Below are 12,244 nucleotides of genomic sequence, written 5' to 3' on the forward strand. Positions count from 1 at the left end.
CCCTTTCAGCTAAACAACTGGATGGTAATAGTGCTCTGTAGTACAAAGGAACAAAAGAATTCACAGTTGTAATGCACCCAGGGGGCACAGTTGGATCCATTTTCCCCGTGTCTTGTCACCTCCTTCTTTTTGGCAAATCACTTTCTGAATTTGAGGCCTCTTTCAAGAGAAATGTAGTTTGTTTCAACTCTCCTCTGCCAGGGAGAGTAGAAGAGCCAGTTCTTTAAATCCCTTAGAGAAAAGGATGGCCTCAGGTGTGAAGAGGATTTCTAAAATATATCCTGCCCCCAGAACCATTGGCAAGGATTGTTGAATGGACTGACCAGTAGCTATGCGGAGTTGGGGTAACTGAGGCTGATGGGAGGGCATATCCGAAAGAGAGTCAAAGGACTCACAAGGCTGGCCCATCCCGGAACTCCCTGGCTTATCTCTTTCTGGTGGGATTTCTGCAGTTGATCCAGATACTTTCTGCCCAGATCCAGGTCTACTTGGAAGTAAAGAAGGAAGCTGACAGTTCCAAGGGTCCACCTAACAGGTGCATTTTATGTAAGTGATCTCGTCTGATCCAAGAATCCAAGAATCCTCCCTGTTCCACCCCCCCCCCCCCAACTGGTTTTACAGAGTCCGTTCTGTGATAAAGAAATTAAGGACCAGAGTGTTGTAAGCACTTTGAACAGACAATGAATGTGCAAACAGTGGAGAGAAGTCAGCCCAGATTCCGGGACTCTGTTTCCCTCTGTACAGTGTACACTGTATTGGAAGCAAAACTTGCTTCTCCTTGGAGTTCAGCCTTTCAAAGTTGATGTGTTGGTCTGTCTGTATTCCCTCAATAACCTAAATGATGTCTGTAATTTTGCTTATTAAACTAGAAGACAAAGATCAACTCGAAGGAGCAGTGTCACATGGCTTGTGATGATGAGATCCCTGGCCTGTCCTCCCTACTTCATAGGCAACAACTGAGTCACCTTTCTAATAGACAGGCATCCATTGGGCAGCAAAAGGCATTTGGAAAAGAAGCTTACACTTACACGCTTCCCTTAGTAACTCATTGCTGTGTTTAACAGCTCATCCCGGCTGGGAATGCTTCCCTCCATATGTAGCCTAAGCCTCAGTGTATTACTTTTCATTTGATCATTGGTGAAGACAGTGGACAGCTGGTCCTTACAGGCTCTGTAATCACCCTTCCTTGAGGAGGCCTAGACCCATGTGTTCACCTTTTATATAGACTGAAGCCTTCTCATCCTCTATGGAGGAGGGAAGTACTGCCCAGGGTGGGGAGGGATTAGACGGAGAGCAGCTCATATGCTAGACAAGATTTATAGCACCTCTGAGCTGTTCCTGATTTAAGAACCATACTTGATGTGGTGGGTTATCCTTGGAAACACAATAGAACCACAATGTTTAGAACTGGGGTGGGAGATAGGGGGCTTTGTGCCCAGCATGATTCAACTCTCTCATTTTATAGAGGAGGCTCATCTCTCCTGGTCTTCTCCAGTGTGGGTGGGGAAGGGGTGCTGCGCAGAGCTTGTAAAGATCCCCTCAACCCAAGGACTTTCTTTGGCTATACGATGAGCCATAACCATAATGTGGAGGAGAGAATTCTTTTATTTCCTCCTTGGATTCTCAGATGCAGGTGGGACTTCCTTAAGCCTACTCCAGGTTAATATGCAAATCAGATCTAAATATGAAATCTCTTCTTGAGCATTGTAGAGGATATAGCTTAAGACATATAAATGATATTCTTCCAAACATTAAATACTTTTCATCAGAGCCTGGCCATCCTCACCCATTTTACAAATGGAAAGACTGAGGCACTTTGTCTCTCCCTGAAGCAATGGCATGTGTGGTGTTCCTCTGGTTTAGTTTCTGGGCGGCCTGTCTATTGCAGGCTGGGCAGAGATCTGGAAACATGGCGGGAAGATCTGGAAACTTCCCGCCATGTTTCCACAGGGGAACACCCACATGGAGCTGACTTTCTAGGAGGTGCTCAGGCGGGTGCTCAGCGGCTGAGGCTTCGTAAATGGGAGGACTTCCATGTTGGCAAACCCCGTTTGTGTGCAGCAGCAGACACTCCTATAAATCTTGCTGAAAACAAATGCTTTAACTGGAGGAGGAAAGTTTAAAAGGCCCTGAGGGCATACTCTAATCACTGCTCACTAATATCAGCCAGCTCAGATTTAGAATGTGGCTGTTCCCAGTGGAGGGGGCCTGGGTAAGCAGCATGTTAAGCCCCGCTGGCTGTAATTAACTCTGACCTCGTGAAGCCTGCCGGCCTCCCTCAGTCTTAATATTAGCTTTGACTCCCAAAATGAGGCTTCACTGTTTATTGTGAGGCTGTGTTCTTTGAAATTTGTCTTTAGCAGCAGTCCTCTTCTCTCTCTCTCTCTCATACACACTCACTGAAAAAAGGTAATCAGGTACTATAAAATGGAGGTCAATGATCAGATAAGGCTTTCGCAGTCATTGAAAGTCTCCTTATCAATAATGCTAATAATAGCTACACTTGCAGCTCACCCATTAACAGTGTTAAATGCAAATGTGCATTTGTTTCCATCTTCTTCACTATAGCCCTGTCAGATCTACAGGGCCAGTATTGTCATGTATCAGATGAGAGCAGTACCGACAGTGGCCCATCTTCATTCCCTGTGTAATAAATGACTGAGCTTCAGATTAACATGAAGTCATTTTTCTGACCTCAATTCTTTATCTATATCCTTATTTGAATGGATCAGGAGATAGCATGTAACGATGAAGGTTGCAGAGAGAAGAACTAATGATCTTTACTTCCTGCCCATTGAAGTAATAATTATAATGATCCAACAGTTTCTTTCCTCTGCTTCCTGGCAACAAATATAAAGTTACCATTAGATATAAAGTTACCATTATCTTAGGGTACATTACACATTGTAGACAATTGGAGTGATATTTTTCCTTAATGGGATAATAGCTACAGGTTTGTAAATATGATTGTTTGTATGTATCATTAATTAGAAGAGTCTTTCACTTGAAAACAGTTTTGAAAAACCTACACATATGGGCTCCATTCTAATCACTCAGGTATGGTTTTCCTGATAAAAGAGACACATTGGAATTGGAGGAAACAAACTAGAAAGAAGGGAATGAGGAAAGCAGTACCACTCAGGTTATACAATAAGATGATCAGATGGGTTCTAAAGGTTGGAAAGGGAGGAATCAGCAGACACCTGTTGTGGGTAAGAGCCAAATGCTGACCAGGGGCTGTGGATGGAGTGGAGGAGGGGCACACTAAGGGTGAAAGGGGACTTTCCAGGCAGGAAATAGGGCCAGTGGAAAGTCCTGTATGGGCAACAAGCTTGCCATGTATGCGGCCCAGAGAAAAATGAGCCATCTGGAGTTGAATGGGGGGCAGAGGGGAGAGTGGTATGGCTTGGGGTTAGGGGGAGTAGCAAAGATCAAACTGGAGATTTTAAAAAATAAATCATGAAGGGGTTTCTGGCCTTTATTTAAGATACCACTGGAAGATTTTCTGCAGGGAAGTGAGGTCTGGTTTACATTTTTAAAAGATCATTGACTGTTGGGTGCCCTCAGGAAGGCAAGAAATGGAGGTAGCAGAGGAGATCCTGAGAAATGGGAGACTTATGGACATGATTTGGAAGACTGGTTGAGAGCCTCCAGGAGAGGGTGGAGAGGCAGAGGGAGACCCTACTAACTCACTTATGAATAATGTGAGGAGGGCATGCACAAATCCTGGTTATGGAAAGATTGTGTATCCATGTGGAGATGGTCATGAGTTTAGAGTGAATGGACACAGACCTTGGGGACTTATCAAGCTTTAGATGGTACTGAACACCCTTGGGGTGGTGTTCAGTGTTGAATGTGACCTGGTGCGGAAAGAGGGCAGCAGTAGAAGTATGGGTCCTGACTCAGCTTCCCACAGGACTGTGATCGGGGCTGAATAGAAACAGTGTGCTACTGTCCTTCTTCTATCCATGGCCTGAGGTGCCTCTGCTCTTAACCCCAGTCAGCTATTACAGATGAGAGCCACTGATCACAAGGGGCCTAAGTGATAGACTGATTTATCAAGGAAAAGCATTTGCTGTCTTGAAGGAAAAAATTCCTTAAGTCTTATGATGTACTGATTGGTTAACAGGTAACTTACTGGATGTTTACTTTTGGTTAGATATTATGCAAAGCAGTGTAACTTTATTTCCAAAGGACAGTGTATATGCACATGTACACATACACACATATGGAGCTAAGTGAGTGTCCTTATCAAACAGTGTTTATATATAAATGCCCACAATTTATTTCCCACATAACAATTTTAGCCATCCTGTGTAAAACTTGGTTTCCTCATGGCCTGTAGTCAGCCTAAAGCCTTTCTTTTCACGCTTGTCTCCACAATCCTAGAAACTCATCTGTCTCCAGGGAATGGCCTTTGTGTTTGCTGTGGCCACCACTTATATCTACCACATCCAAACTAATGAACACTTAGGTCACAAGTCTAGGTAGACTTCAGCTGCTGATCCTGGGGGGGACCATGGTCCATGCTTCTCAACTGACACTTTCAGTTTAGACAAGGATTTAGGGCAGCCACATGCAGCAACCTTTAAGCTCATAGAGAGTCTGACACTTTTCTGAGAGCTGAATAGCTTGCATTTCTGTATATTTTTCTTTATAGGTACTTAGTACTCCTTGTTCCACTTGATCTTAAATGGGAGCCCTGAAAGGAGTAAGAACTGTTAAACTGTTTTTATGGGAAAGAAGGTCACTTACAGAGAATCTCGCTTAGAGACACAGAATTAGCCAAGGGGTGTTATTGAGACTTTTGCTATTAGGGCTCATTCTTAGTGTCCCAGAATGGAGTGGTGTTCACTTCTGTGGGAAAAGTATTGATCTCATTAAATTTGCAGACTTTGTTTTGTGTATGGACCCAGATCTTGTTACAAAGGGCCTATCTAGTGCACAGATTCTGGAAATTTGAAGGAGTATACTACTATGGGGAGGTTTTTAAAAAAGAATGGGCTCTCTATTAAGAAATAACATTAAATCTGGGCACTGGTGGCTCACACCTGTAATCCTAACGACTCAGGAGGTTGAGGTCTGAGGATTGTGGTTTGAAGTTAGCCTGAGCAGCATAGTCTGTGAGACTCTTAACTCCAAATGAATTAGAGAAAAAGCTGAAAGTGGCACTGTTGCTCAAGTGGTAGAGACGGCGTCCAGGCCCAGAGTTCAAGCCTCAGGACTGGCAAAACAAAAAACAAAAGAAAACGTTAAATGATGTAGATGTACAAGGCTACTCACATTCCTGTTGCAATTTCTACCTAGCCCTATAAATTCTGCCACAGAAAATCAGAATGAACCACAAAGGTTATACATCTGGCTTTCTGTGTGGGTACACAGATACTAATGGTACTAGTTAATGAAAACCAGGAGTAAAAAGTAATACTAACGATAACCACAATTAAGAAGTGACAGAAAATGTTAACCCCACCCCACCCCCCCAAAAAAGAAAATGACTAGAAGTTGAACTTTCACAATGACCATCAACAACATTTCCTGTAGCAGTGGCTAAATGTGGGAGATTGAGGCAAGGGTTGAGAGCGGGAGGTGAGCTCTTGAGCTCACACTCCTACATCATTAACTCACAGGAGAGGATTGGCTTCCATTGATGGCTCACCAGGGTAGGTGCTTTGGGATGGGGGGGGGGGTGCCAGTTGTTTTTAAGGGTAAAGATCAAATTTTAAAGCACCACCATTTACCTTGGTTGCTAAGTCCCCCTGAGCTTGAGGTGAGGAATTCTGATTGGCAGAATCTGTAGGAATTCAGACAAGAGGAACAGCACGGAAAAACGGGAAGCTTAGGTTGGAGACCCTGGCTGCAGAGCAACCCGGCTCTTCAATAAGCTCGAATCTGCTGAGAATACATTTTACGAACATGCAGCTAAGTTGGCTGCCTTTGTTTGGGGGTTTGTTAAGCATTATCTAAAGAATGCCATGGTTCAGCCTGCTCGGTGTGAAGCCTAATTCTTCCCCTTTCTGGAGCCACGGCCTGGTGTGTTCAATTTTTCTCTCTCCATAGGGCTGCAGGCTCTCTGGTACTCCAGCCAAAAAAACACTCATATTTTAGCAAGCTTAGTCCCAGTCTGGTTGCCAGGCAGTAAAACGAGCACTTGCCTGCCCCAGGGAGAGGGGGACTGTGAGATGGAAAGGGGTCATGTAAACCACTTGCCTGAGCCCTCCCCCCAAATCTTTACTTGGAGATCTGTGGTGCAATTGATATGTTTATTGATGTGGAGGGATGCTGTCACATAGGCTCCAACCATGGTCATTTGTCAGAACTAATAATGTAAGTTATTTTTCATTATTTTTTATTACCTATTATTAAAGTTTGTCCTGAGCCATTACTATAGGTTCTTAAATATATCCTCATTTGAACTGCACTGTTCAGGGCAGATAGCATTGGCCTCTTTATGTGAAGAGCAAACTGAGGCATAAGAGCTTCTTGCACTGAGAGAACAGATGAGTTGAGGGTCAGTACCATTTTCTCCCTTGAAGGAAGACACATCAGAAGTGGTGTTAACGCCAGTTTCTCTCTCATCTCTCAAGTCCCCTCGTGGTAGAAAAGCCTGTAAGAGAGAAACCAAGTGTGCAGTTTAGTTCTGGAAATGCTTAACAGTGACTGTAATTATGAATAAGGGCCTGAACTGGGCACTTGAGGGCTTCTTCCAACGCGCAGCTGGAGCAGGAAACAAACCCAGAGCCAGCGCTGGCTGCAGTGATAGTTTCTGGGGACCAGGCCTCTTCCCACTGCATTGGAGTCTCCCCCCGCTATTTCTCACAAACCACAGAGTCCCTGTCAAGGGATAACAGATTTCAGTCTCTATTGGACATATCTAGTGAGTTTATAACCCTAAGTTGAAAGGCCCTTAATTCTATCCTGGAACTCATTGACAAATGAAAATGTATTGTATGCTCACAGGATGTACAGCTGGGGGTGGGAGTTTTAACTCCTGAGCACTCAAGCCAAAATTCCAGGATAGGCCCTAACATTAACACCAAGACTATTCTGCTTTCGTTGATGCTGGGTAGCTCTGGCCTGTGGCCTCTAGGTGAGATTCTTTAGGGCAATGTCTAGCTAGACTCACCCCTGTGCTTCTGCTTGCAAGGGGACACCTACCCATCCTTCTTCACAGCCTTCAGGTGTGATGCCACACTTATGAGAAGCTGCCTGGCTGGTGAGCTTTCTTCAGGGGGAGGCAGGCTTTGCCATGCTGTGCTCCAGGCCATGCTGTGCTCCAGGCCCTGCTGTCCCTTAAACGCAGAAGCTAAGGGCATTCAGCCAGTCATCCCAGCAGCAGCTCCTCAGACCAGGAGGTTGTCCCAGAGCAGGGGGCCTGGGCTGCCCCTGGGCTTATGGAATCAGCCAGATTTGGAAGGCTGTAAGGAAGAGAGAATGCAGCAGGCAATCAGAGAGGAAAAAAATCCAGTGTTTGATTAAGGGCAGGGCATGGTATCATCTAGGTGCCAAGAAGAGAGAGAATATGAGGAAGTATTCCGAAGGAAGAGAGCTGTTCAAGAGGAGTGAGCCTGGACTGCAGTAAGTATCCATTCTTGTGCAGTGTAGCGATTGAGTACTTCCTGTGTTCCAGGTATGGGCCTAGCTCCCAAGTGTGTGAGGCAGAGCCATGGATGAGATGTGGATAAGCAAGATGCTTCCAAGGTAGTTCATTTGTGTAAGACTGTGGGCCTCATGGAAAATATGAAATAAGTTTAAGAACATCAAGGGATTTTTAGCAGCAAGGACTCAAGTCAGGTGGCCTGAGTTTGAAGACCAATGGTGCTCTCTTACTAGCTAGCTCTGTCACCTGGGGCAAATTGTTTACCTGCTTGGACCTTTGTATCATCACCTTGAAGTCGAGGTTACAAACGGTTTGTATCTCATAGGAAAAGGATTAAATGACATGTTATTAAGCTCTCAGGATAGAGACTAGCACTTAGAGTTGACATTATTAGCCAAATATTTTTACTCCCAGAAGTTCACATAAACACACACAAAGCCATACTTATACCTGGGTGAGGGGGAATTCAGAGATCAACCACAGATACTCCCATAAGAGTCCCACATTTCTCCCTTACTTCCTCTCTTCTTTCTCCCTCGCTTCCTCTCTTCTCTCCTCTCTTCTCTCCTCTCTTCTCTCCTCTCCTTCCTTCCTTCCTTCCTTCCTTCCTTCCTTCCTTCCCCTCCCTCCCTCCCTCCCTCCTTCCCTCCCTCCCTTCCTCCCTCCCTCTTTTCTTCCCTTCCTCCTACCCTTCCTTCCTTCCTTTCTTCTGCTAGTACTGGGGATTGAATTCAGGACCTTTCAGTCTTGCTTGGCTTTTTTTTTTTTCAAGGATTGTGCTCTACCACTTGGGCCACACCTCTACTAACAGCTTTTTTTGCTGACTAACTGCAGACATGAATCTCACAGACTCTTCTGATTATGCTGGCTTCGCCCGTGATTCTCAGATCTCAGTTTCATGAGTAGTTGGGAGTACAGGAGCCATCCACCAGTGCTTTACTTGTGGCTGGAGTCTAACCAGATCTCTACCTTCCTTTGTTATTCCATCAGGAAGTATCTTGGGTACAATAAGATGTTGGGGGGTTAGGATCAGACCTGCATGTAGCTACAATTAGTGGAGTTGGGGATTCCCAGGATCAGAGGTTAGTAGGAAGCTGGTGGAGCCTGCTGAGGAGGACTTGGGGTGGCAGCCCGGTTTACAACCTGACCCATCCCTGATCTTCACTATGGCTGCCCATGGTGAGAGGAAATGTGAGGGTAGGAGATGCAATGACAGACAATGTCACAGGCCAGGATGCTTTGTTTGGGGCCCCTGAACAGTCTCCCAGACACCAGCACATGCCTGGAATTCCCCCTCCCTGAGGAGATGGCTTGGCAGAGATGCCTGCTTTGAGCTGGCACTCCTGGTAGTGAGCTCTGGCGGGTGGAGAAGGGGAGATGGGCAGATGCCAAGACAACTTCATCGAGTGGACATGCCACCCACAGAGCCCTTCTGACCGCCTCCTCCTGTCACCAGGGTCTTTCTACTCAGGCTTACTCTCCATTTGCAATCCCACCAACACCAGCCAACTTGCCACACCCTCACCACTGGTTCTTTCCACCAAGAGCCCCTACAGACCCCCTCCCTTGTCACTCACTGTCCCTGCTCCCAATGATTAAATGTAACCTCTTGTGTAGCACCCCCATCTCTCTGTACATTGTTGATAATCATGATTGCAACTGTGGCATGCCTTACATTTGGTTGGCTACAGATGGTAGAACCCAAATCAAGAATCACTCTTTTTTACCTCACTTTCTATTAACTCTCCAAAGCCTTCTTTCTCCTTTAAGTTGGAATTACCAATAATAACAATAGCAATATAGAATTACATAGGGGTAAGTTCTGTGAATTTTACAAAATATGTGCATTTTTGTTATCTTAGTAATACTATCCTTCATTTTGAGTCTTGCTGTGTAGCCCAAACTGGACTCAAACTCAGGGGCCTGCCTCAACCTTTTGGGTACTGAGATGTGCTCACCGCATCTGGTTTTTCCCTTCTTTCTTTTTTTGGCCAGTCCTGGGGCTTGGACTCAGGGCCTGAGCACTGTCCCTGGCTTCTTCTTGCTCAAGGCTAGCACTCTGCCACTTGAGCCACAGCACCACTTCTGGCCATTTTCTGTATATGTGGTGTTGGGGAATCGAACCCAGGGCCTCATGTATACGAGGCAAGCACTCTTGCCACTAGGCCATATCCCCAGCCCCTCCCTTCTTTCTTAATTTAGTAGATGTAAACTATTTTTTAAGCTGTTCTCAAGAGATGATGCATTTATTCAGACCCAGAAAGAATCTCATAAGTTTTCTTTGCAAATTGTTTTCTTGGCAAATACTGAATGACAACATTGTCATAGTGTCAGGGTGCTTATGTCTTCATGGTTTGAGGTCCTGTGTTCACCGTAGTGTAGAGACTAAGATGGCAGAGCTGCTGCTACCTCCTCCTCCTCAAGTTGAGAAATGGGAATTGCTGTCAGTTATTGAGGCCACCCGTGCCTATCCTTTGTGGGACTCACAGATGCATGCTTGTTTGCTAAAGATTGGAAGGGGAAGGGTAGGGGGCAGCTCGTTCTTGGGCTGCACTGTCTGGCTGGAATCTTTTTATGTTCAAAGAGCTCTTCACCTTAAGGGTAAAATCTCAGCAGGGTCTTAGCATCAGAAAAGGAGGAGCTTGTCACAGTATTCAGACGGATTGGCAGGAAAAGGCAGAGAGGCTATTCAAAAAAAAAATGCCTTGACCTGGGAGTATTAAATTTGGCAAGGAAAATCAGAAGAAGCATTGCCAAGGACTGGTCAGGATGGCTTGTGCATAAGGCTGATGATCTCTTCCTTCTTGTATGCCAATTTTAAAGTCTCTTCCCCCTTTTCTCTTCCAGTTCCTCCTCCTCCTCTTCCCTTTCCCCCACTTCTTCTACTCCCACTTCCTCCTCCTCTATCCAGGTGTATGTTCCCTCACTCAAACTCTGGCTTCCCTTTGTGAAAACTCATGACTATTTGTGACCCCTGAACAGTCATGAAAGTCACCAGTCTATTCTTATTCTGAGGGTTGGCTTTGTGTTTTGACTTACAGGAAGGTGTGTGTGCATGTATGCATCTGTGCACGTGTGCACGTGTACACATACAGAGTCACCATGAATGTTTAAAAACTAGAGTTATGGGAGCATTTTCATTCCGGAGCATTGTCATTCCAGTCACTTTTTCGGGGTACTGTACCTTTTTCTCACTCCACTTTCTTCTGATGTCCCACCCACTCCTCCCTCTACTGTCCACTCCACTCCCATCCCAAGAGCAGTTGACAGTTTACTTGGGTAAAGTTGCAGCTCTATGGTCCCTGGAGAAAGATGATTTGACATTTGATGTCAGAACTTGTTGTATGGGGGGAGTTGGGCTGAATATGGCAGTGGTAGGCTGTGGTACTGGCTGTGGTGGCAGAGACTCAGCAGAGCTATTTGGGAGGAAAGGTATGTGAAGCTCCTGGAAGTCCCCCCCCCCCGACTCCAAGCAAGTCAACCTCTGTCACCCCAGTCAGATTTAATGTGACAACCTTTGGCATTTTTATTGGGGTCGTTTCTCACAAATGCTAATGAGTAGTTAGACAGGGCATCCAGAAAAACCCAGACAGCTTCTTATTGGGGGTATTTTTCACACTTGCTAATGAGTAACAGCCATTAATGTATTAATCAACTCAGAGATTCTACAAATCCTGTATTTAAAGTTAAAAGTGAAAAAGAAGACTAACATAATCTTCACTCCAGTGAAATGAAGTCATGCCAAAACTCATGCCCCTAAATAGGAAATAGAAATTGCTCTCAGTTATTGAGGACCTACCATGTGTCAACCATTGCACTTTATGTGTAGGTACAGAAAGATGATAGGTATTGGTAAGTAGATACAAATAGACTATATTGAATCCTCTCAACTTCCTAGTGAGTGCAGGCATTGCCATTTAACAGAAGGGGAAACTGAGGCTCAAGGAGGTCAAGTAACCCACTGTTGCCTGTGAATGGGGTCCTGCTTGGGTTTCACCTCTAGGGGAATTTCATTTTTGGCCTGTATGGTGCGTGACATCCGTGACCACCATGGCAACAATGCCATAAAGTTCTAAGAGACCCAGCAGCCCCGAGGCTGTGTCTGGAGACTGTGACCCACAGCTCTTTATGAGGTTGGTGGCCATCCATCAGCCCTGCTGCCACTTCTGCGTTCTGTACTAAATACTCACCCTGGAGGCCAGTGCAGGAGATGGGGAAGCGGAGGGCACGTTGGTCATTCCTTAGCTCCTAGGGGGTGTCGGCAGGAAGCCCCTGCTTCTCTGCCTACACTTCTAACCCCGAAGTACTTCAGTTTTGTTTTTTTTTTAAACCTAGCCCAGGTTCATTAAGTACCTACTTTATGCTACAAACTACGCTGTGTTCTGCAGATACTGAAATGAGTGTTGTCCTTTTAGAGACAATAATGTATCAAAAGTTACAAACATAAAATCATATTTATAAATCTGTGGCATAAACAAGTTTAGATGCATAAAATACTCCTAGAACACAAAGAAGAAGACATACGTATGCTTATGGCAGAGGTGCTTAGGGTGGAAATGGGGAAGATGGCCAATGAAGGATGTAACAGGTAAAGAAGAGAGAAAAACCTCTGTAGATCCTGGGCAGGTATGCACTGTCAGATCC

General features: G+C 45.3%; 1 protein-coding gene across 1 annotated transcript in view; it reads left to right on the top strand.

Moving 5' to 3' along the window:
* The first annotated feature begins 12,165 nt into the window (after positions 1-12,165).
* Positions 12,166-12,244, top strand: part of Lmx1a (LIM homeobox transcription factor 1 alpha) — a 58,761-nt gene continuing 58,682 nt past the window's right edge. Inside the window, exon 1 of the mRNA XM_048358188.1 lies at positions 12,166-12,188. Within this exon, the coding sequence (XP_048214145.1) occupies positions 12,166-12,188 (23 nt within the window). The remainder of the gene's footprint in view (positions 12,189-12,244) is intronic.

Source organism: Perognathus longimembris, chromosome 11 (genome assembly GCF_023159225.1).
Source record: "Perognathus longimembris pacificus isolate PPM17 chromosome 11, ASM2315922v1, whole genome shotgun sequence".
Lineage (NCBI taxonomy): Eukaryota > Metazoa > Chordata > Mammalia > Rodentia > Heteromyidae > Perognathus > Perognathus longimembris.